The sequence below is a fragment of the Haemaphysalis longicornis genome, unplaced genomic scaffold (genome assembly GCF_048455015.1).
Source record: "Haemaphysalis longicornis isolate Haplotype H1 unplaced genomic scaffold, Haemaphysalis longicornis Haplotype H1 scaffold_7, whole genome shotgun sequence".
Taxonomy (NCBI): domain Eukaryota; kingdom Metazoa; phylum Arthropoda; class Arachnida; order Ixodida; family Ixodidae; genus Haemaphysalis; species Haemaphysalis longicornis.
Window position 1 is genome coordinate 116,840,720 of NW_027526422.1, and position 20,736 is coordinate 116,861,455.

General features: G+C 42.2%; 2 protein-coding genes across 3 annotated transcripts in view; both read right to left on the bottom strand.

Annotated features, from left to right (window-relative positions):
* Positions 1–2,757: 2,757 nt before the first annotated feature.
* Positions 2,758–10,607, bottom strand: LOC144144931 (uncharacterized). Its single transcript, XM_077676435.1, has 5 exons — positions 10,442–10,607; positions 8,571–8,728; positions 7,641–7,714; positions 5,146–5,229; positions 2,758–2,949 (listed from the first exon to the last, which is right to left on the bottom strand). Exons 1-5 carry the CDS (start codon positions 10,562–10,564, stop codon positions 2,828–2,830), a joined length of 561 nt encoding a protein of 186 aa, XP_077532561.1. The 5' UTR covers positions 10,565–10,607; the 3' UTR covers positions 2,758–2,827.
* Positions 10,608–16,154: 5,547 nt separating this feature from the next.
* LOC144146861 (uncharacterized) overlaps positions 16,155–20,736 on the bottom strand; it is a 30,567-nt gene continuing 25,985 nt past the window's right edge. The window contains exon 6 of one of the 2 annotated variants that reach the window (XM_077678820.1): positions 16,155–16,818. In XM_077678820.1, the coding sequence (XP_077534946.1) occupies positions 16,685–16,818 (134 nt within the window). In that variant the 3' untranslated portion in view covers positions 16,155–16,684. The remainder of the gene's footprint in view (positions 16,819–20,736) is intronic. The other variant, XM_077678819.1, reaches the window with a different exon arrangement.

Consider the following 20,736-nt stretch of genomic DNA (forward strand, 5'->3'; position numbering starts at 1 on the left):
GCACACACACACAACTACGCACACACGCACACAACATACTAAACACACAGACGCGTAGCACACTTGCTGGCTTAATGTGCGTTGTCAAAGTACGTGTTGTGCCAGCTCGAAAGGAGTATGCATGCTTTTTAGGGCGCTTGTTTAGGTATCGCCTGGTTTGTCCAAACACAAACGCGACCTCGTGCGATGTGGCCCCTTATATACAACGTTATGTCGGCGTGGCAGGATGCACTTCACGTGCGTTTTTGTGCATCACTCATTTCAGCGCCCAAGTCAGTTTACCTCGTAGCACAAACGTGCAACTTTGTAGCCGAAAACACGATCCTCGCAAGCGCTTTTTAAGCCACCTTGTTGGTCCCATGGGAAATGTTGTGTATGTTGGGGATGATACTCAGGTGCGTCATCCGCATTTCATTGTGCATTTTGTTACGCAAGCGGACCTTTGTCATCGCTGCCACAGCGTTGCTCGAAATCAAGGCCTGAGTGTAGCCTGGTGGCTGTCGAGCATATACCGCCTGAACCAAATACTGCCCACAGATCCAGCAAATACTGCCCGTCAAAGTGCGAGTGGTCAAGGATTTAAAATGTTTTTGTGGCTATACAATACAAAAGATACGCGGACAGAGAAGTGTGTGTTTCGGGCTATTTTAGAGCGGGAAAATATTTTTTTCAATTATGAATTTTTGCTTACTTCAGTATTATAACAAGCGCGCATGCAGATTGTTGTCTTCTCTTTTATTGCAGTAAAAGTGGGGGTATTTCTACCTATGCTGTTAGTTTTAAATCGTGATGCTGACGGCGGGATAGCGTGACGGTGTAGCAAAAAAACACGCAGCAAAGTCATCCCTGCGCGTGGCAGAGCGGCGTGCCATTCGCCGGAGAAGCGCGAGCTCCAGGGCACGCTTTTTTTTCTCCATCACAGGCCATTAGGGACTTGTTTCGGCGATTCTCCGCTTGGTGCAAATGTCGTTTGCTCGGAGCTACTTTGACCGCTTGGAGTTATTGTGCTGAGTAGGTATCAGGCTCAGAACTTCGCCATCTTAATTTCTACAGCATAATCAGCGTATTCGGACCAAGCTTAAGCAAAGAAAAATTTGCGTGCAGTTGGCCTTCAAAAAGAGCACGCGTACTCCCTCCAACTTGGCATAGGAAGTAATTTGGCTACCCATATTAAATGCTGCAAAAGCTATCCACCTTTAGAAAACACGAAGGTGCTTAAAAGGTATGGAGACAAATGCGCACGTGAAATCTACGACGCCTGGATTATTGTGTTAGCACCCTTTCAGTAGCCCTATTCAATAACAAACTTGGGTGCTTAAACACGTGATTGATGGGGTGGTGAATGCACGGATTCACTAGCACATCGGAGACTTGTTTGCGCTTCCTTCACTGACGCTTGTCTGAAGTCATCCTGTTTTCTCCTTGGTATTGTTTCGTGCAATATAAGCGCCTCAGTGGTTAGTCAGAGCTGATGAATGTGTACTTCTCCTGTCCTCATTTAAACGTGTTTCCACCTATATTATTAACTTCAGTGTGAGATGTCAATGTTACGCTTGGAGCGACATAACGGCCCAATACGGTCATAAAGAAAAAATCTATAGCAATTATGCTATCGTCACCTAAAAGAATTTCAGCTTTTTGGCGGGCAAGTACATTTTCCGGTTGGTCGACCGGGAGAGAGCCGAAGATTTTCGAAATTCTAAGAACAACAATATTGTTGCGGCTGGTCAGACCAACTAACCGTTACCGGAACCGGACCAGAATGCTTCCTTCGATTCGTTCCGGCTCAGGTTCAGTTACAAAATGGGGGAATAAATAAGGATTCAGTTTATTTCTGTTTTCGGGGGTAAAAAGTCCGTCCGATTAGTTTATTTTTGAGCCGGTTATGGTTCAAGACCTTGGCGAGGTCATTTATTGGTGCCTATGATATATGTATGTATACAAGGCATAAAATATTTGTTGATATTTACCAGTTGTTTGTTAATGTCGTCCAGTGTTTTTTTTTTTTTTTTGGAAACCCTGCTGTCCTATTGAACTATGTTTTGTTGCACATTTTTCCGCTGAAATTTAGGAACGCAAATATCCGTCGTTCCTATGGTTAGACGTTTCACAAACCTTTTTCATGTATAATATTTTTGTGGTGTAACTGCACATTAGGCCATCACTGGCATGTGCTACGCTGTCACATATTGCCCGTGCGTAGCGCGAGCACTTCGTTGTCGGAATATCTAGCGCAGTGACACAGATGGCCATTTACGTCGTCCTACCTTCTTGGAATGAGAATTTCGAGTAAGTTGTAGATAGTGGTCGAATACTTCCTCATTATATCGTGTTAATTTTGTTCCGTCTTTATTTGCCGCGAAACAACTCCCAAACCACACTTCTTTCCCACCCTTACTCCTTGTCACCTAACTGCACCGGCTTTACGCAAGTTTCTCACACTCTTCTGTTACCCAAGAAGGCGTCCCCACTGGATCTATTAGGTTCACTCGTCTTCACTCGGCACGGTGCTAGCGAAAATCCAGCATGGGATAGAGAGACCCCGTGTAGAAACGTGTGCGAAGTCCAACATTAGTTTTTTTACAAAAAGCATGCATGCTTAATAGAAACGATCCACGCATGTACGCAAACAGTTTGTTTCTTTTTCTGCTTTGCAGCGGTGGTTTCTTTTTGTAACATTCAATACAGTGCCTTTTAGCCGAGTGGGGAAGTTCACGATTTCTAATAAGTAAAAGCACTGCACGGACGACTACTATGTCTTGCAAACAATTTTATTTATAGCATACAAGCTTCATGTAGGGGACAGGACGGCAGCGGTTTTTGTTAATTAGCACTTGTCGTACAACTGATATTTAGTGGATGTACCACACACCAAATCATACACAAAATGGCAGCAAGTGACATTTGTACCAAGTGCTTGCTTTGGCTGCCACAATGAGCATCCTTTGCCTGAAAAAAAAAGACCGGGAAGTAAGCTTTCCTAGTACGCGCACAACCGTTTCTATGATTGATCTTTATAAACTGTTGCAACAGTCACCACAACAATTCTAGATAAGTGTGGAACTCCAAATGTTTCCTTTCCTATATGCTGATATGCAATGAGAACCACTGGTCTGCATATTCGCTAAACAATAATTTATGCATTTGTCACCTTCAGGGCACTTTTGGGAGCTAATTACGGCGTAACATACGGGCCAGGAGAGCGGGTATTCGAATATAGGGAGTTGTCATGCCAACATTTTTCTGTTTTTTTTCTGGGGAAGTAGTACTTCTGCTTCTTTTCCTCTGGGCAGCCTGCGCAGTGTTCTCAATATATATACTATTGTTCTTGGGGTACCGCATTATTTACTGTTCTTACCCGCGATGACGTAGGGTTAAGATGCGCAAATTCTTTACAGCGACATCTATAGTGCCCTATTTATTATGGTTTTTCGTAACACTGTCATCATTCCGCGTCGGAAACAAAATTTTTTCTATAATATCTCGTGCACGACAATAGCATGCTCTCACTCACAGCAGGCACGAAGCAATTACCACGCTCTTAAGAACGCACTGCTCAAGTTTCGCTTTATCGTGAACTTATGTGAGAGAGGGTGAAGGTGCCCTACCAAGTAGGTCGCTTGTTTCCCTGTCCCCTAGTGCCCGTGCCATTTCTCCGTATGGAGCCTTTATCATTTGCAGCTGTAACACCGCTACGGGCATTAGCCCCGAAATAGAAATTTCGATTAACATTGCGATTATGACGACCACTGCATCACAAGGCTAACAAAAGGCTAACGTCAAGCCCAAACAAGCTTAACACAAGGCTAACACAAGTGTCAAAAAGTCCGTGCTTCCTTGGACCATTCCATCCCCATTTTGGGTGCCAAATGTAAACGAAGAGTAACAGTTTTTTTTTGTTTCTTATAGAAATAAGTATCTTTTCAAAGTTTTTAAGATCTATTTCAGCAAAAATCTTGGTATGTCCGGAACTAAAAAATTGTGTATTGTTTTTCGCCAAAGTAACAGCAATGAAACAGGCAAAGCTGCAAAGGAACAGCCACTACCTATTGAAAGCTGGGACAGAAACTTCCCTCCTAGCTCAAACATATAAAAGCCCTTTACTGAAGATGTGTTAAGTGCAAAATCTGAACGAAAGACGAACGGAGACAGCAAGACCAAGGACTTCTTCATCCTTGTTCTTTCGTGCAAATTTTGTGCTTGACACGTTTTCGATTGAATAACAATCGCCAAAAAGTGCGGCGAGATCCCCCCTTAAGCTATCTCAAATTGGCGGTTTTAAGCGAAAAATAAAAACTGCATTTTGTGCCTCTGCCCCGCACTCTCCACTTTTCAAACAGTCTGTATAATTATGTGCAATAAGTATTTTGGTGTTCTATCAACTTTTGGCAAACATTTATCAATAAAATACAGTACTTGTGTGACTTGTATGATCTGCTTGTGTCAGCGTGAACGCTGACACGAGCGGATATCAGCACGGAAATGAATCCCACCATAATCCATACGTGAATATGTTTAGTACCATATTTATATAACTAACACGCCTACAAAATATTGAGTTAGCCGCCTGCATTTGCCCACTCTTAATAAAGACCTATTTTTTGCTGATTGCAGGTGTACCATTGAGGCCACCTTTAAATTTAAAATATTCCCTTTGCTTCATAATAACATAAAAGTCATGAACCAAAAGAGGCCCGCGCGCTCAATCGAGGGGCCCATTTTTTTAGACATGCGAATGTATACTAACGCTAGCTTAGGATGCGCTGCTATTATAATAGATTTACGCAATACTCGAATTCATAAACTGCGGTTTTCAAACAAATCACTGGAAAGATCACCTAAGAAATGGCTGGCGTCTTTTATTGCACCTGACGAGGTTTTATGTTATATGCATGCTGCCAGGAGTTAAGTTTTGACGAAGTCTCTCTTACCAGAGAAACAATATACCAGTTTTGTTTTGCACTTATCGTCCCCACCCGGTTGTCGCATTACTAATTTAGGTAAAGGCCCACATATCTGTACTATAAAACCAGCAACGACTGAATATCTATTCGAGAGTCCTAACTCATTTCACTCAGGTTACACTAATGCCACTGTAACCGGGACAACGATAACAAGGAATAACAAACACGGCATCAATATTACCTCCGTCGGCGTAGCTGTGACGAAGTACCTTGCAGCTTTCGCAGTCAGTGTAGACACTAGTTAGGTTAAAGTTTACTTGAGGTACTGTAAAAAAAACAGGTGGGATAGGGGCGTATTATTCGCTTGGAAGACTAAAACACTGGACAAAATTTTAGGTATTAGCGTTTGGGCATGGAATGAGCAGGTTATTGGAGGTATCTGAAAAATTTTAAAAACGGTGCTCATAACCCATGACAACTTCTGTGATCGCTAACATTTCCCCTATGCGAGACCAAGCCGAGGTTAAAATCCCAAGCAGGATAGGGGGCACATACAAATAGATACCAGAATTTCCTGGTATCTGCAAGCAATTCAAAACAACGAGAATCAGTGACAAAGGAAGACCACTTTTTTTAAGAAAAAGCACAGAACAAAACCTATACAGTTTTTTAAAATAAATAACACCCCAGACAGTACGCGTGTTCCCGAGGTGTCTGAGGACGACCTAACCCACGGGAGGAGATATAGGCGTTAACGCACGACGCTGTAATTGTTGCACGAAAGAGGCGTCAGGCAAGCAACAAGAGCTGAGTACCTACTTTAAAAGGTGCGCCTGTAACTACCGCCTTCAAATACGAAAACATGTCATGGTTTTCTGTTATTATTCTCCCCTCTGAACACTAGTTATAGTACCCTCAGGAAACGCATCTTTCGAATGTAACAGATACACCACAATAATGTTTTAGAGAAATTTCGGAAAAAGCAACGCTTCCAACATCCCAATTAGGGCCAAGGCGGAAATTCCCCTCACACAATAAAGTAAACGTAGTCCGAACAGAATTTCACGTTCCGCAGTATATTACATATTTATGTACGACTCAGTGTGCGCTTTTATAAATTTGAACAGTTCGCCTGATGAACAGCACTTGTATTTTCCTTCATAAAATTATGTTTTACGCTGACATCTTTTAACTAATTTATTGTTTCACACATTGTGAGATGAACAATTACACACGCTTCGTGCAATATTTCCTGATGGTTATCGCCACATTTGGATGCTCAGGGATTTATAAAACGCAGGAAAACACATTGCAGGCATACACATTGCGGCTTGCAGTGCCGTTAAAGCAAGTAACAGGGGTGTGTAAACATACTGCAGTGGTGCAACTGTAATTGAAAATTTTGAGGCAAAATTGGTTGCTTTATTCTTAGCACGTGTTTTTTCTTTCAGTCATGAAAGGTCATAAACGGGATTCGTACGATAACCATTTTACAGTGTCTGTTATAAAATAAGGCCCAGGTACATACCAAGTAAGCGTGCTTGTTTGGTGTAAATGTGACAGGAGTTTATTTCTCCTAAGAATATTTCAATACATAGGGAACCCCTTGACGAACGCAGCTTGAAAACAAGTGCTATTTGTAATATTATTGAACCAACGCTTCTATATAAAGTGCTCTTTATCAATAAGGTAGCAAGAAATCGGTGCCAAAGGAAAGGATGCAATTTCCTAGTTCCTTTTGAATAGAGTACTACGGATGCTTTGAGATGTTAAGATATGTGGTACAAACACTACTAAAGAGAAGTGTGCAGAAATGTAAGGCTGATGCAAACACGCTTTAAAACAAAAGAATGTGTGAGAACAATGACGTATTCCTCCTGCGCGGCTGTAAATTGCCAGCTGTTGCCAAGGCCACATATATTTGGTATAAAGTCATCTATTCATTCGCATGTTCCGCATATATTGCTTCAGTATAACTCACATAATGTATGTCATTTGTACTTCTTCCAGTATAACAATCGCATTATGATCACTTTACTATCACGACGAACATTACGTGCGTATCTCAGTTATCCTTGGGAAAGCTATTCGTGTATTTTGACACTGGCTTCACCGTAATGTAAATACCGCAATTTAGCCGTTATTTTGAAATATACACATTTGCTAATTTTGTATTCTGTAAAATGTTTGCTGCTAATCACACTCGTTTGTGGGAGCTTAAGTATTCTGTAGTGATAGAGTCCCTTTTAATTGCAACATTTTGAGGTTTTTTGGCTGCTTAGGGCATATAACACCAACCTGATGCGGGATAAAGGTTCGTTGAATTGAATAGCAGCCGTTCTCCCCTTTCAGTGAGCTGCATTAACATCGTGAAGAATTTCAAGGGACTACTCCGAAAAGTGACATTTCCAAGCTTCGCGCAGGTTAGGGTATTGGGGCGCGCATACAAAATTGCAGTTGGTAAAGCCTACACGAATAATATTCCTTAAGTGCGATCACATTACTAAGAAATGCGAAATTTCGAACGACCCCAGGAATACACTTTCACGAAGTCTGTGTGGAATTTATTTTGTGTTGAGTGTGCCGGACGCCGTGTGTAGGTTGAGGACGTAGGGGTTCACCTTCAAAAGTACTAGGATTTTTTGCTGTTTCCCATTTTCACATTTTGAAATTACCACCTAGAAGTGTTGGATACCTAAACTCGGTAGAAAATTTTTGAAAGCTCATAATGGTTACCTTCGTCCGCTACAACATGGATGATGTTCTGCACCTCGTACCCAGGGGACGATGTCAATGTTGCCGTGACGTTCCTGAAAGGCTTTGTTTGTTATAACTGGATGAGGCACACCTAGAAAAACATTTCTCTACGCAAGGTGGGACACCATGTGTCCAGCAAATTGCATTTATTGCGGAATGTTTTAACTGTAGTTAGTATTATCAAACGTGGAAGTTCCGATTAAAGTGAGAGTACTATCGTTGCACTTGCGAGAAGTGCTTTTAAATTGGCTATGACAACAAAATAAAGTTTGATTTAATAAAAGACGGCTAATACCGGAAACAAAATGACGCCAGTTTTATATTTTGTGACAAACATCAAACAAAATGCGAAATGTCAAAGAAAACATAATAACTATTGGCGACGCTACAGCTACATTTGCGCGACTTCGGTATGATTTCCCAGACTTTTTCTCGCGATTGGCAGCTGCTGACCAGATCCACCCTCACCAGGTATGAATGGGCGATAGGACCGGAACCCTTAGTTTTCTATGATACTGTCATATTAAGGCTAACGTGCAGTTAAACGCTCATGTTCCTGTTTTCTTTTGGCTAGCCCTGTTTACGTCATTCTTCCATTACACGTCACTGTAGCACCCAAATAAAAAATTCAATATATCTTAGTTGTTTAGGTAGAAACGCCTGTCAGGGTTGTTATGGAGCTGACGTAGTTAGGAAAGGGTTATTTTTTTAAATAGAACAAAGTTGCGTTTTGTCTTTATTACCACTATAGGTAACCGTTCCCTTTAAGGCGTGCACAAAAGCCTAAAATTAGGGCAGGCAGCACCAGTAATTTCCATTCTTAATTTCCGGCTCGCAGCGAAAAGACTAACTCTTTAGCTAATTCCTCTGACGTACCCACACTTGTGCATATAATACATATATACTTACACTTTCACCGTTCCACCCACTCCGACTGTGAATTTCCCTGAGTCGTTTTCAAAAGGACCAGAAGCGGAAATTACGAGGCACGTGGGATCGCCTCCAAAATATACATCATAGTCGAAGCTTCTGTACATAATGTACCAGGTATCACGCAGTGGAAAGCACTGAAATAAAATGAAACGCCGTTCACCATATACGAAGTTTGCGCTCCTGATTAAAACCAAGCGCACATGATCAGACAAAGCGAATGCAATTTTCGCCAGCACTTTCCACATTTAGGCGTACAAAAACATCAATCTAGCTTTCAAAACAGCGTATAGGCATAACCTATGTGATCTGTTTATATCACCAACCGTAATAAATGTTTAAGGGCGTCTTATTTTACAGTGTCAACGACATGAAAGTGGACGCCGGATTGGAGGCGCAATAAAGATGGACACAAGATTGGTTTTGTTTAATATGCCAACTCTGCAGAGTCCCTTGCAAATTCGATATACATTTTCTTGACCTCCCGCCAGCCCTTTCTACAGTAGATTTTTGCCTCGTGCAATAGGCCACTTGCTGCAATCAAAGTTCTCTCTTTGAAAAGTTTTTCATATGTAGTGACGTCAGGTTTTTACTCAAGGACGTCGACCGTAGTGACCTGATGCTGCTGCCGAAATTAATAATACACGCAATGTGGGCATTTTTTTTTCTAGAATATATATTTTATTTTTACTGCAAGACAATTAATTCTCTAGGCATTCGTTAAATCCGTTCGAGAAGCTTTTCGCGCTAGTGTAAAGTGACAACTCTGCGGTAAAAACTATTTTATTTAATAATATCCCAAACAATTTTTCAACTTTTCACGAGATGATGCTGTGATTCGGGCATAGTTTCTAGCTGAAGAAGGTAGTGCTTTTTGTTTATTTTTACGGTATCAGCCACGACATACCAAACTTTTACTGGTGATTTTAAAATGTGGGCCAACAATAATTTTATCGGAGCAGGCTTTAAACATCTATTGTTGTTTACTGGTTGTGTCTGGTCCAACTTTTCGTCTTTTTTTTTTCCTCTCTCTTTTTTGCCCATTTCCCCTTTCCCACGTGCAGGATAGCAAACTAGGCTCTAGCCAGGTTAACTTTCCTGCCTTTCTTCTACATTCTTCCTTCCTTCCTTATAAAATACGAAATGAGAAAAAAATTCAAGCCTAGAAACTAGAAGATGCTTGCGTACAAAGTTTAGTTTAGTGGAGGCCTGTTCATAAAGAAGATATGCAGGTGAAATCTCTTTGATCTACTTTGGCATACAACTACCCAACCATATGTTTATACAATTTGGAGGCGTTTAATATTTTACGATACATTCGCACGCATACAAAATATGCTACGGGCTCCGCAAATTCTTCCCAGTGATAATCCCCTTGTAAATACCTGGGAAAAAGATTTATAAAAAGCAAAGTTTTACGGAGGTAAATACTTTAGCAATCAGTTGGGGAAAACAGTAGAAAATTTTCATTGTCGCAACCCTCCTCACCACATAAAATTTGCAAATAACAAAAATGATTAGGCCGGATCAACTTTCAAACAATGAGTAAAAAAGTAGTATATGGCCTAGTGAAAGAAGCATATACTAGAGTGGGTATTTTGTATTTCAACAAATTCTCTTCCAAAGGGGGCCTCTCGTTGCCAGGTAAAATAGTAGGGCTGTAAAAATAAAGTGGCTGTAAAGTCGCTGTAAAAATAAAAATAAAATGAAAACATGGCTGGCGCGGGAAGAGTCCGGATAAATTTCAGAAATTGTAGATATGGGGAAGCATTTGCTTTTTGGCATATTTGTTTTACGCAATTTGGGATATACTGTCCAAAACATTTTCGAAATGACGTAGGCGTACTTACGGCGCCCTCGTTTTGGTACTCTCCCAATTCAGGGTTGTTCTCAGGAAATGATTGGGCTGCGTGAAGATTTCCAAATGTGTGGACAAAAGCCAGCGCGGCTAAGACCGGGAATAATAGAGCCATCTTCGAAAGCTTTGCTGCTTGCGATGTAAACGTGCAACAAAGGCTGGCCACTTTTAAACATCGATACCACTGGTTGCAAAATTGGCTCTTACTTCTTTTTCCTCTCTAGTCTCGACACGTGTGAGGTTAACGTGCAGATATCAGAGGGCTGCCAACCTACAGTTCATTGTCAATATAAAAACACCGTACAGCTGTTGGAAAGCAATATCCTCTTTAATTACCTTTCCAGACACATCCTCCAGGTTCAAGGCTACGTGTTAGCGGCACGCCAAACGATGCAGACATAAAAAAAACGTAGCCGTCAGACCCCTTTTTTTGGTATGGATGTAACTTGTCAGAGAACACAGAGCAGATAGGTTTCAAGCGAGTCCCAGTTTGTTGTCTTTATATCGAAAAACGTTTTTGCCCATCAAAACAACCTATTTCGTTCAATGCGTGTTTGAATGTGGCTTCTAGTTTGCATTGATTTCATTGAAGAAGTTGCTTGTACTCCTTTCAGTCATTTATGTATTTAAAATATACAAAAAAGAAGACCAAAGGACAAGATAATTGTATTTGAATTTCTATATGACAAGAACAAAACCATGCGAAGCAATTATGCACATGTTCAGGGCGGTATTCGTTCTCAGAGATAGGATAACAGAACTTGTATATCTTTAAATATTTGCTAGTGAGTTATATCTCGGTTCCTAAAGAGAAACAACAATGTAACTCCAAAGGGAAGAGCATTGTACATGCAAGAACCTTCTAGGACGGCAACAAGGGAGAAAAATTGCAGCAGATGCATTCCATATTTCACTTCGTTTTAGGCGTTGCGCATTGCCTAAGGCAGTTTTGAAAACAGCTTTTTTTCACGTGAATGCCATCAAAGGACGGGCGATGTTCCAGCAGTGAATAAAATTGTAACAGAAAGTTGGTTATATAGATTGACGGAGGTGCTTTCTACGAGGAAATCACTTCAGATAGCTTGAACGAGATCGATGGCCTCGATGAATGAATCCTGTTGGGGAACAAGCTACCACACTTGTGCAAAGTATCTCAATGGGTTTCCGCCTGAGCAGCACAACTTTTACTTCCCCGCATCGACTCGTGACGGGCCAAAAACATTTGTGTCATTAAGAAAGTAAAGCAATAAGCCCCAACCCCCCTTAATAAAGATTCCAGTGTCCGCTCAAGCATCTAGCGGGTCTTTTATAACGGCATGGGAGGTCGTTATTTGTGGAAATTTTTCCAAGATTTTATCACTATCACATTAACGGGGCAGACCATGAAAAACATTTCCACGTCTGCCCGTACACTAGGTAACTAGAGATAGTATCAGCCACGGTTCAGCTTTGAAAAATGCGATGACGTTTGTGAGAAGTTAATCCGGGATTATAAAAGAAATGAGCCCTGAGCACTTTTGATTCATTTGATTGTAAAATCCGTGTTACGTGGACCCACAGGGACCCAAAATGATCGGTAATTACGTGCGTAAAACGAGCCTGAAAAACGTTCGTGATGCTGTTTCTAGTTACAAGCACCGTAAACACAAATACGAAGCCACGGGTTATAACCGCAGTCCGGTTTGCTGACTGGCTGAGTTGTGTTTCCCAGAATTTTATTGTCACAGTGTTTCCAGCCAAGAATGTTTGCATAGCTTTGGAGAGACATATGACGTCTATAGGGCCCATAATTTTGCACCGTATTTTCGAGTTGCCGTAGAGCAAATTTGTCCAGAATTACAAGGTGTTATCTCGAATTAACTTCATTTTAAGAGAGAACCAATAAAAATGCCACAAAATGGACTAAGCAGCCATCACCGTTTTTTTAGCAGTGAACTCAGAGAACAACCTATGGTAGACACCAGTCTCATTGTGCAGATTACTGTGGAAAAACGTTTTTTTTTAGGCTCATTGGCATTCATTGCTTTAGAGCTTCGAAATGTTTGTCATTTTTATTCTTAGCGTGCTTTACCTGGGGTTGCTCAAAAGTCGAATGCCCGTACATACGGGAGCTTCACGTACAGCGGTTACTATGTCAAAATAACAACCAGGTAATTTTAGTGCACATTAGGTATTATTCTGCAACCAACAAAAGAATATAGGGCGCAGACGTTTTGTTAAATTTTTTTGAGGCACCATTGAGTTCCGTAGAGGTTTCTCACAGTGAAGTAATGAAAGTAATCCCTGAAAGCTAATTTGTTACACACGCTTTCGTTTAGCTGATTTGCGGAATTATTTGTGCATTGAAACCCATAAAAATGTGGTGCAATTAGTAGATTTTATTTAGTCAAAAATTGTCTATTTTCACTTTATCTTTAGTTTGTAAAATTTATAAAACTAACTCAAAGATAGCCAGCGAGTTTCCCCGTAGGTTTGCATCAACGCAACAAATATCTTTCGTTTGTAAAATTTATGAAACTACATCAAATGTAGCCAGCGAGTTTACACGTAGGTTTGCATCAACGCAACAAACATCGCTGCGAATAAAAAACAAATATTCGAAAAAATACCATCCCTACAGTTTACTTCCCCGTTTCGGCGACCGATATGCTCTGATGTGTGTTTTTTTTTTCTGGTGGGTTCTGTCAGGTCAGCCGTTTAATTTAAAACGTAAAGGCCTTAGTCCTGAGCAGCATCAGCGACGTAACCGTGCATATTTCTTTTGCCTAATGTGTTTCATGGAGCATTTTATCTGTCTGTTATCGGAGCTAAAACATCATAACCTATACGCACCTGGCGGTGCGTACGAGATTGTCAGGGTAAAGAACACTTGTCTAAATTCCAAAGGCACTTTATTTGCACATATGCAGCTGAGAGCATTCTGTTCAGTTAAATATATCTTAATTCTGTCAATGCAGGCACTAAGTTCAAATAGCCGATAGGATCTCAGCATATGGGTTCTCAGTTTTTGCTCTTACGTACGTTAAAAACGCCGTGAATGTAATTTTACAGATGGTCACGTAGTATGGCATCACTCCTCAGGCGAAGTCCCCGCCATACGTTGTGATAGGGCTAAGCATTATTCTTTACTTGAGCGGCCTTCGTCAGTGATAAAGGATTCCTCCCAGCTTGTCTGTGCATGGTGTTTTTTTTTATTTTAGTGTGGAATGGATAGCAGGGCCCCAAAAATCCCACGCCGGGAAAACTGGGATAGGGACTGCTTTGCATGCTTCGTGTTTGAAAATGAATGATAGAATAAATTTTAAAAATTATAAATGTTGGTTGCTAACTCACATTTTTTACAAATATTTGAAGTAAACTGTTTAGTTCATCTGAAACAATGTGCAAATGTTGTTACTTTTCAAAAAGAAATATCAGAGATTGCCATGCAACAAATTAGGTTTCAGGATATTACTTTCATTACTTCACTGTGAGAAACCTCTACAGAACTCAACGGTGCCTCAAAAAAAATTAACAAAACGTCTGCACCCTATATTCTTTTGTTGGTTAAAAAATAATACCTAATGTGCACTATAATTACCTGGTTGGTATTTTGACAAAGTAACCGCTGTACGTGGAGCTCCCGTATCTACGGGCATTTGACTTTTGAGCAACCCCAGGTAAAGCACATGTAACGGTACCTTACTAGGGGAGTGATAGTAATTATAGAATTATTAGAAGTTCGCGGCTATGTTGTAAATGAGTCATGGGAACCTATCATTGTAGCATTCTTGGTCGTTTCCTTTTTAATATTTTTTGCAGTTCTTTCACCTGCACGATTTCGTATGTATTTCGAAACAGAACCCTCTGCATTGACAGAGCTGCATGTCAAAGGGAAGACCACCCGCGATGCCTCGGTGGCTTAGGCTTTGTGCTGGTTGACCGCAAGGACATGTTTTCGATCAAGGCTGCGGTGGTGGTTATTCTTGTGAAGGTGAAAAACTAACCCCCCGGTGTCAATTTATTGGGAAATGTTACAGTTTTCCTAGTTGTAAAACCGTAGCCGACCAATTTTCCGGTCCAGAAGGGGAACGCAAAATAGTGGGAAGAAAGCGGCAGTCCGATAAATCCGTGAGCCGGTAAAACGAAGTTTATTTCATTTAAATAGGACTCAAGAAGTCGCAAATGGTTCTTGGCCATCAATTCCCCCTTCGTGTGAAAACGTCTGCTAGCAGTTGTACAAGCATCACATTCCCTTTGTAAACATCAGAATCTTTGTGATTGCACGCACAGTGAGCAGGAAAAGGTTTGAATTTCGTGAACAACAATCACCTGGCTACCAGTCAAGTGGAATAATAGCGTCCACGGCGCGTATCACTGGAAAAACTGATAATGACGTTGCTATAGCCACCGTCACCTGGGGCATAAAAAAACTCCAACCTCCCCTCGCGGGAACCCCTGTGTAGATGCCATGCATCGGGGGTTCACGTTGCAGCTTTGGACAACGGAGGAACGGCGCTGGAACGATGAAGCAGAGCGGCGCAGGCACCGCGTTTTATAGTGCCCATAACGGTGAGGGGACTCACCGGCGCCAGTGCGTCTGCCGCGGCTATGACGAACCCAATCCAAAACAATCGACTTTAACCCAATCCAATCCAAATCCAATCCAATCCAAGCAAAGCCAAGCCAAGCCAAGCCAAGCCAAGCCAAGCCAAGCCAAGCCAAGCCAATCGAATCCAATCCAATGCCCCTCGCGAAAGAGTGTTCGCTATCGCCGAGGAGAGGGGGTGAGCGGCGGAGAGCGCAGCTGCCGCGGCGAGGAAAATTGGGGAGGGGCGAGCGCCGATGACGACAACGCCGACCGCGCCGGATGCAGGGACAAGACGAGTGAATGAGATGCAGTCGCATCGAAAAGTGGTGTCTGAAAAAACAGGCCACGTACGTACTGTTTCCAGCTTTGCCGATTGCTTCTGCCGCTAACTACATGCAAAATTATGGCCTCCAGCATAAAACCTTGCTACCCCGGCGGGATTCAAGACAATCCTCACCCAATCCGAAGCTAGCCAGGTGGCTTACAATTCAAGATGGCGTTGTCCACGAGTCGCGCTGTGGCTCTTTCGCGGAACTTTTTATCCGGAAAATCAAACATTTCGCTTTACTTTGTCTGACATATCCCTTGGTAATATACATTACTCCTATTAAACAACTGGCGATTCCTCGGAAAGGTCCAGAATATCCAGCAAGTCCAAATTTTTGGAGCCCGAAAAAACGGTCGGCTACTGTAAATATTCCACAGCCCTCCTCTACGGCCTGCCTCCTAGCCCAGGTGATGATGCGGCGCGTAAAAAAACACCAGATGTGTTCACAAACGTTGTAGGACAGAACATCCACTTTACTCTAGGAATTGTAATTCAAGCCTTAAATTGTTCTTGCAAATAGTAGCTCAATTTTCCACTTATTTTTGTGTACTTTGAACTGGTATAGTTAAACTATACAAGAGAGTATTTCGGACTCTCACTTCAGTACAGCGTTCAACCAGAGAAAAATGTCACTGCTACGTATCCGGTGCCAAAGTGCGATTCCTCTTCTTGTCTCTTTTTCTGTTATAGTGTGCGGCCAATTTATACGTCGCCATGTGTAATGAAGAGGGCAATCATAGTAACACTATTTGTTTATTGCAAGGAGAAAGCAAAAATATCACCACACAGCAGGGCAACTATGATTCCTATCACTACTAAACTCCTCTGGTGGCACAAACCAGCAATAAGGAGATAAGTACCTCTGGCACAATCGCAACATGCATTGCCCAAGCATTGCGTATCACTACTGCAAGTAGGGTGCGAAGGATTTGTATTGTATTTTTATTTTGTCGCCGCAACAGGCAGTGGAAAATCTTTATTACTTACAAACTTAACACCGCAAAAAACTATTCGGGGGACGAGGGGGACGAGTAACTTGCCGAGGAGGCACTTTCACGTGACCCTAATACCGTAGTCACGCTGTCATTTGTTAAATATTAGTGTTATACTGTAAAAACATACGAAACATCGCATCATAGCAACATCAGTGCCCAAACATCAAATCGTGAAAGGAATAGTATGCTCTGTTGCTAGAATCGTTCCTTTCTAAACACGGGCTCGCTCACGCATCCAAAGTATTCATTGACCTATAAAACACGTGGCACAGGGGAAGATTCTGGTATGCTGGAAACTTTATTTAAACCCGACCAGCGTCAAAAAGCGCGGACATTGCCAGCTTAACGTCCTTGGGAGCATTTGCCGTGAATGTCATATTTTGTGGACGTATTGCACAACAAATCATAAATGAAGTGGCAGCACGTGATGTTTTGGCCAATCGCGCTCTCCGGTTGCCACAATGAACATCCTTGACCTGCGTAGAGAAAATTTAACAATTAGTTTAGGCTGAAAGACACCAACTCTCTATTTCTGGTCATATATCGTGCATAAAATATGCGAGGGTCCGCGCTTCTTTTGAAATATGATGTGGGAAAATATTTTACTACTAGCTTTGTTCTGACAAAAACAAACGCACGGCTTGCGCTTATGCGCCATGTTTAAACAATACATTCCCAAGGTTTTTTTAGTAGTTACGTTTTGAGAGAAACCTTCTTATAGCGGCGAAAATATCGTAGAGTTCATGTTGCTAACGCTGCCATATGAATATAGAAAGGTAAAATGCCGCGCTGTTGTTCCGCGTGCCTGCTTAATTTTTGTAACAGCATTCTTGTCCATGTGGAACCCACGGAGCTCCTCCGTCCATAGTTTTGACGACCGCCGCCGTGTGCTAAGCTGCGTATTTTTGATTTGTACGTTGCGGGGGCGTGTCAGTTACCTGCGCAATATTTATGCAGCGAAGCTGTTAGCGCCCCCTTCTTTCTGATATTTTGCAATCACGTTGGCAACACCCGTTAAAAAAAAATAAACTCCTCGACACGTCACGGCATTGCAACTCTGCAATAGCAGATTCCCTCAACACAAGTACGATGTCTGTTGCAGACACCGACAGCTCACATTTCTGGCCCCCCTTTGTCGTCGTACTCGGTGTTGCGTCAGCACATGGTTTCCCGGCCGCTACACTACGTCGACCTTTCCTGCCAATCCAATCTACACACTCTGTAAGCCATATCAGGTCAGGACGTTTAATGAACGGAGCGAAAACCACAAGCATCATTGGTACTACAGGGTCCCGACTTTGGGACAGGTGTCTCTGCTGGCGCCGCTCAACAGCGCCACCAGTAATCGAAATGGGAAACATGAACTCGACATGCCAATGCGTGTGCATCTGCAACACGTATTTTTCTGTGATCTAAAAAAGTGCAATAGGTCGCAAGCTATTGCGATTTTAGTGATTATACGGGCAAATATTTTTATAAATGACTGCTCCAGGCATTTTTTAGCTTTCCGTAGTGAAATGACTGCATGTCAGGTAACGTGCGCGAACTTCTGATGTTCTCGCCAGCAGATGACTAAAACTGGCAGTTAATGATTAGAAAGAAAGTTCATCAAATTTACTTCTTGTTTCGTGTTGATATTGAATGTCGTATTTTTTTATGATATAGTTAAGACGTTTTCGGCCGCCTGTATAGCATATTTCGAGCTCGTTGGTTTGACAGATAAAATTTTTCGGTGAATTAACCAGTGTTTTCTGCTGTTCTGCCCCTATACGTACCGCTGCCGGAAATGCCGAAGTATGTCAGCTCGCGATGACGTCACACGAGTAAAGGGAATGTCTGAGTAAGGGGAGACGGGAACAGCGAATGAAGTCCCATACTGCTACTGACTAACAATTAGGATAAGTTGAACTGCTGCCACGTACTGGGGCTATTCAAATGGCAGCCGACGCGCAAAGGGTGTGTCAAACGACAGGTCCGGGCGACGGGAGCTTAGTCCATTCAATGACCGCGTTATGAAGCTCTCGTGGCTCGTCATAGAGTGGATTAAAATTTAAAGGTTTGTTGCAAGGGTTTGTGGGATATAAAACACAGGTCTCAATGAGGGGAATTACGTGGCAGAAATAAATCATGTTCATTGCTTATTAGTATGCGAGATAGTCACGGGGAGTCACAGATTGGGATGAAATTCAGTGGGACTCCGCTTTCACAAGCCAGGTAACAAATTAAAGGCCTCGAAGACGGAAATCAAGGGACACATGTAAAAACTGCAGATTGCTTATGATGGGAAAGTCGTGGTGTTACAGATTCAGTTAAAATTTATATGATGTCGGTAGGGCATGTGGGACATTTTAAGATCTGGATGACGACCATCACGTGCGGCAAATTAAACAAGTCTGAGTACAAGTTAAAAGTATTTAAATTTCGCAAGCTCACTGCGGATTCTCAAATCGTTGCTGACAAGCACGCTAGCTGTGAACAAATGCGTCCCAGTGACGCGCGTTCAGCCTAGTGAATGGCCGTGTGATGGATAGTCATGGCTAGCCCTAGCTTGTGTGAAAATGAAAAGTGATGCCACCAGGACGTGTGGGGCTTCGAAATAAAGGTCTAGATGAGGATATTCACGTCAGATCTTTAAAACGTATTCTTCCCATTTGTGGCGGTTACAAGTAGTTAGACGTCGTGAATACACTTTGGACGGTGATATGGTCGCCGGCATGCAATCGGCGTCAACTGATATATCACGGCGATGCGTGTTTAGTCCAATTGTTTATTGCACCATCAGGTAGTCATGGCTATTCACAGATTGGGGTTAACCTAAAAGTGATGCCACTCATGCATCATCATAATCATGATCATCATCATCATCATCATCATTACCATCATCAGCCTATCTACGCCCTCTGCAGGGCAAAGGCCTCTCCCGTTATTCTCCAATTACCCCGGTCCTGTGTTAACTGCGACCAATTTATCCCCGCGTGTGTGGTATCAAATCAAAGGTATCTGTGCGCGAGATTATTCTGGCTAGTAAAACCAGCAAGCTGCTAGTACTCGTTAAGAGCAGTTAAACTTCTGGATCTCACTGTGGATGTTAAAATTATCGCACACAGGCAACTGTAGTGTCAAACTAAAGTTCAAAAGCGCTAGATTAACCCAGGTAATGACCACATCAAACACGCTTATGTATAGTCGCAGCATAATAAAAAAATGTCGTGTCATATTGGAAGGTCTTCTAATGTGCAAATTGACGGTAGAGTGGCCTGTGCATGCAAAGAAAATGCATGCCGATAAATAATGTCGAGTTCCAGTTTTAAGGGCGGTAATATTCAAATGCCTCTTCTGGTGGTTCAGAGAGATCAATTGAGCTTGTTGCTTGTTCCCAAGATATTTTTAAAACGTGGTGGGGTCTACACATGCGCCTTCAAATGTCCGGCAAAACGCTCGCGGAGTCAACAAAAACAAAGCGGGCGTAAAGCCGCAGCTGGGGGCAAGATGCAGGTGGCGATAGGGGACCCGCTCTTGTAGGCTGTAAAGGACCAAAACCGCAAGCCACCGATCGCTCACTCTACCATGCTAATGTACCTTGTTGGTTATTTGTTGGGGTATTTATTTTAGCTTATCAGGGTCATCTGAGCAATAGGTTACCGTTTTCTGAACAAATACCCAGTTCGCAATTGCCGGCACTTTTGCCTTTTCGAATGTGGCGACACCTGGAGTAACCACACAGGTTAGCACTTCACGTGGTGGTGTGTTTCACACTTACTTAAATGTGCGTTGCGCCAATACATAATTGGCTGTAATATGGAGGGCGCCTACGTTACTCACAGAGCATCCTAAAGTAGGCGCAGATTTTGTCGTTGATTTTACAACGAGCACCCAGATTGATTATCTCTTTGATAGTACTTTCCTGCAACACTTCTTAAAATAAAAAAAAAATGGCCCTGTGCCCCAGCTATTCATGAACGGTGGCATCGAAACCCCGACGTCAAAAAGACAAGGAAGTGCGCATTTTCAGCTCATAAGAGACGTCATGCTTCTCCAGTATTTCTCGTGGTGTTTCTCTGAAAGAAATTTTCAGGACACAAGAGATATGTTTCCAAATTGCAATATAGTGTTTAGCATTTTGTATTCAACGCTTACAGCCACTTTTCGGGCGATTTGCCCCGGATATGATTAAACCCCGCGCCCCATTCTACCCTGGTGCGGATGGATTTCCTAAATGGCGTAATAAATTTATTAAGGAAGACTCGTTGGCAAGTACCCTACAGCACGAAACATGCAATGTCTTGTATCTAGACAAGAATGCCTAATTGGCAAGACTAACACGGTTATTTTTATAATAACGAAAGTTTAAACTATTGGCAAACAGAGAGACCATAACAAAACATATTCAGACA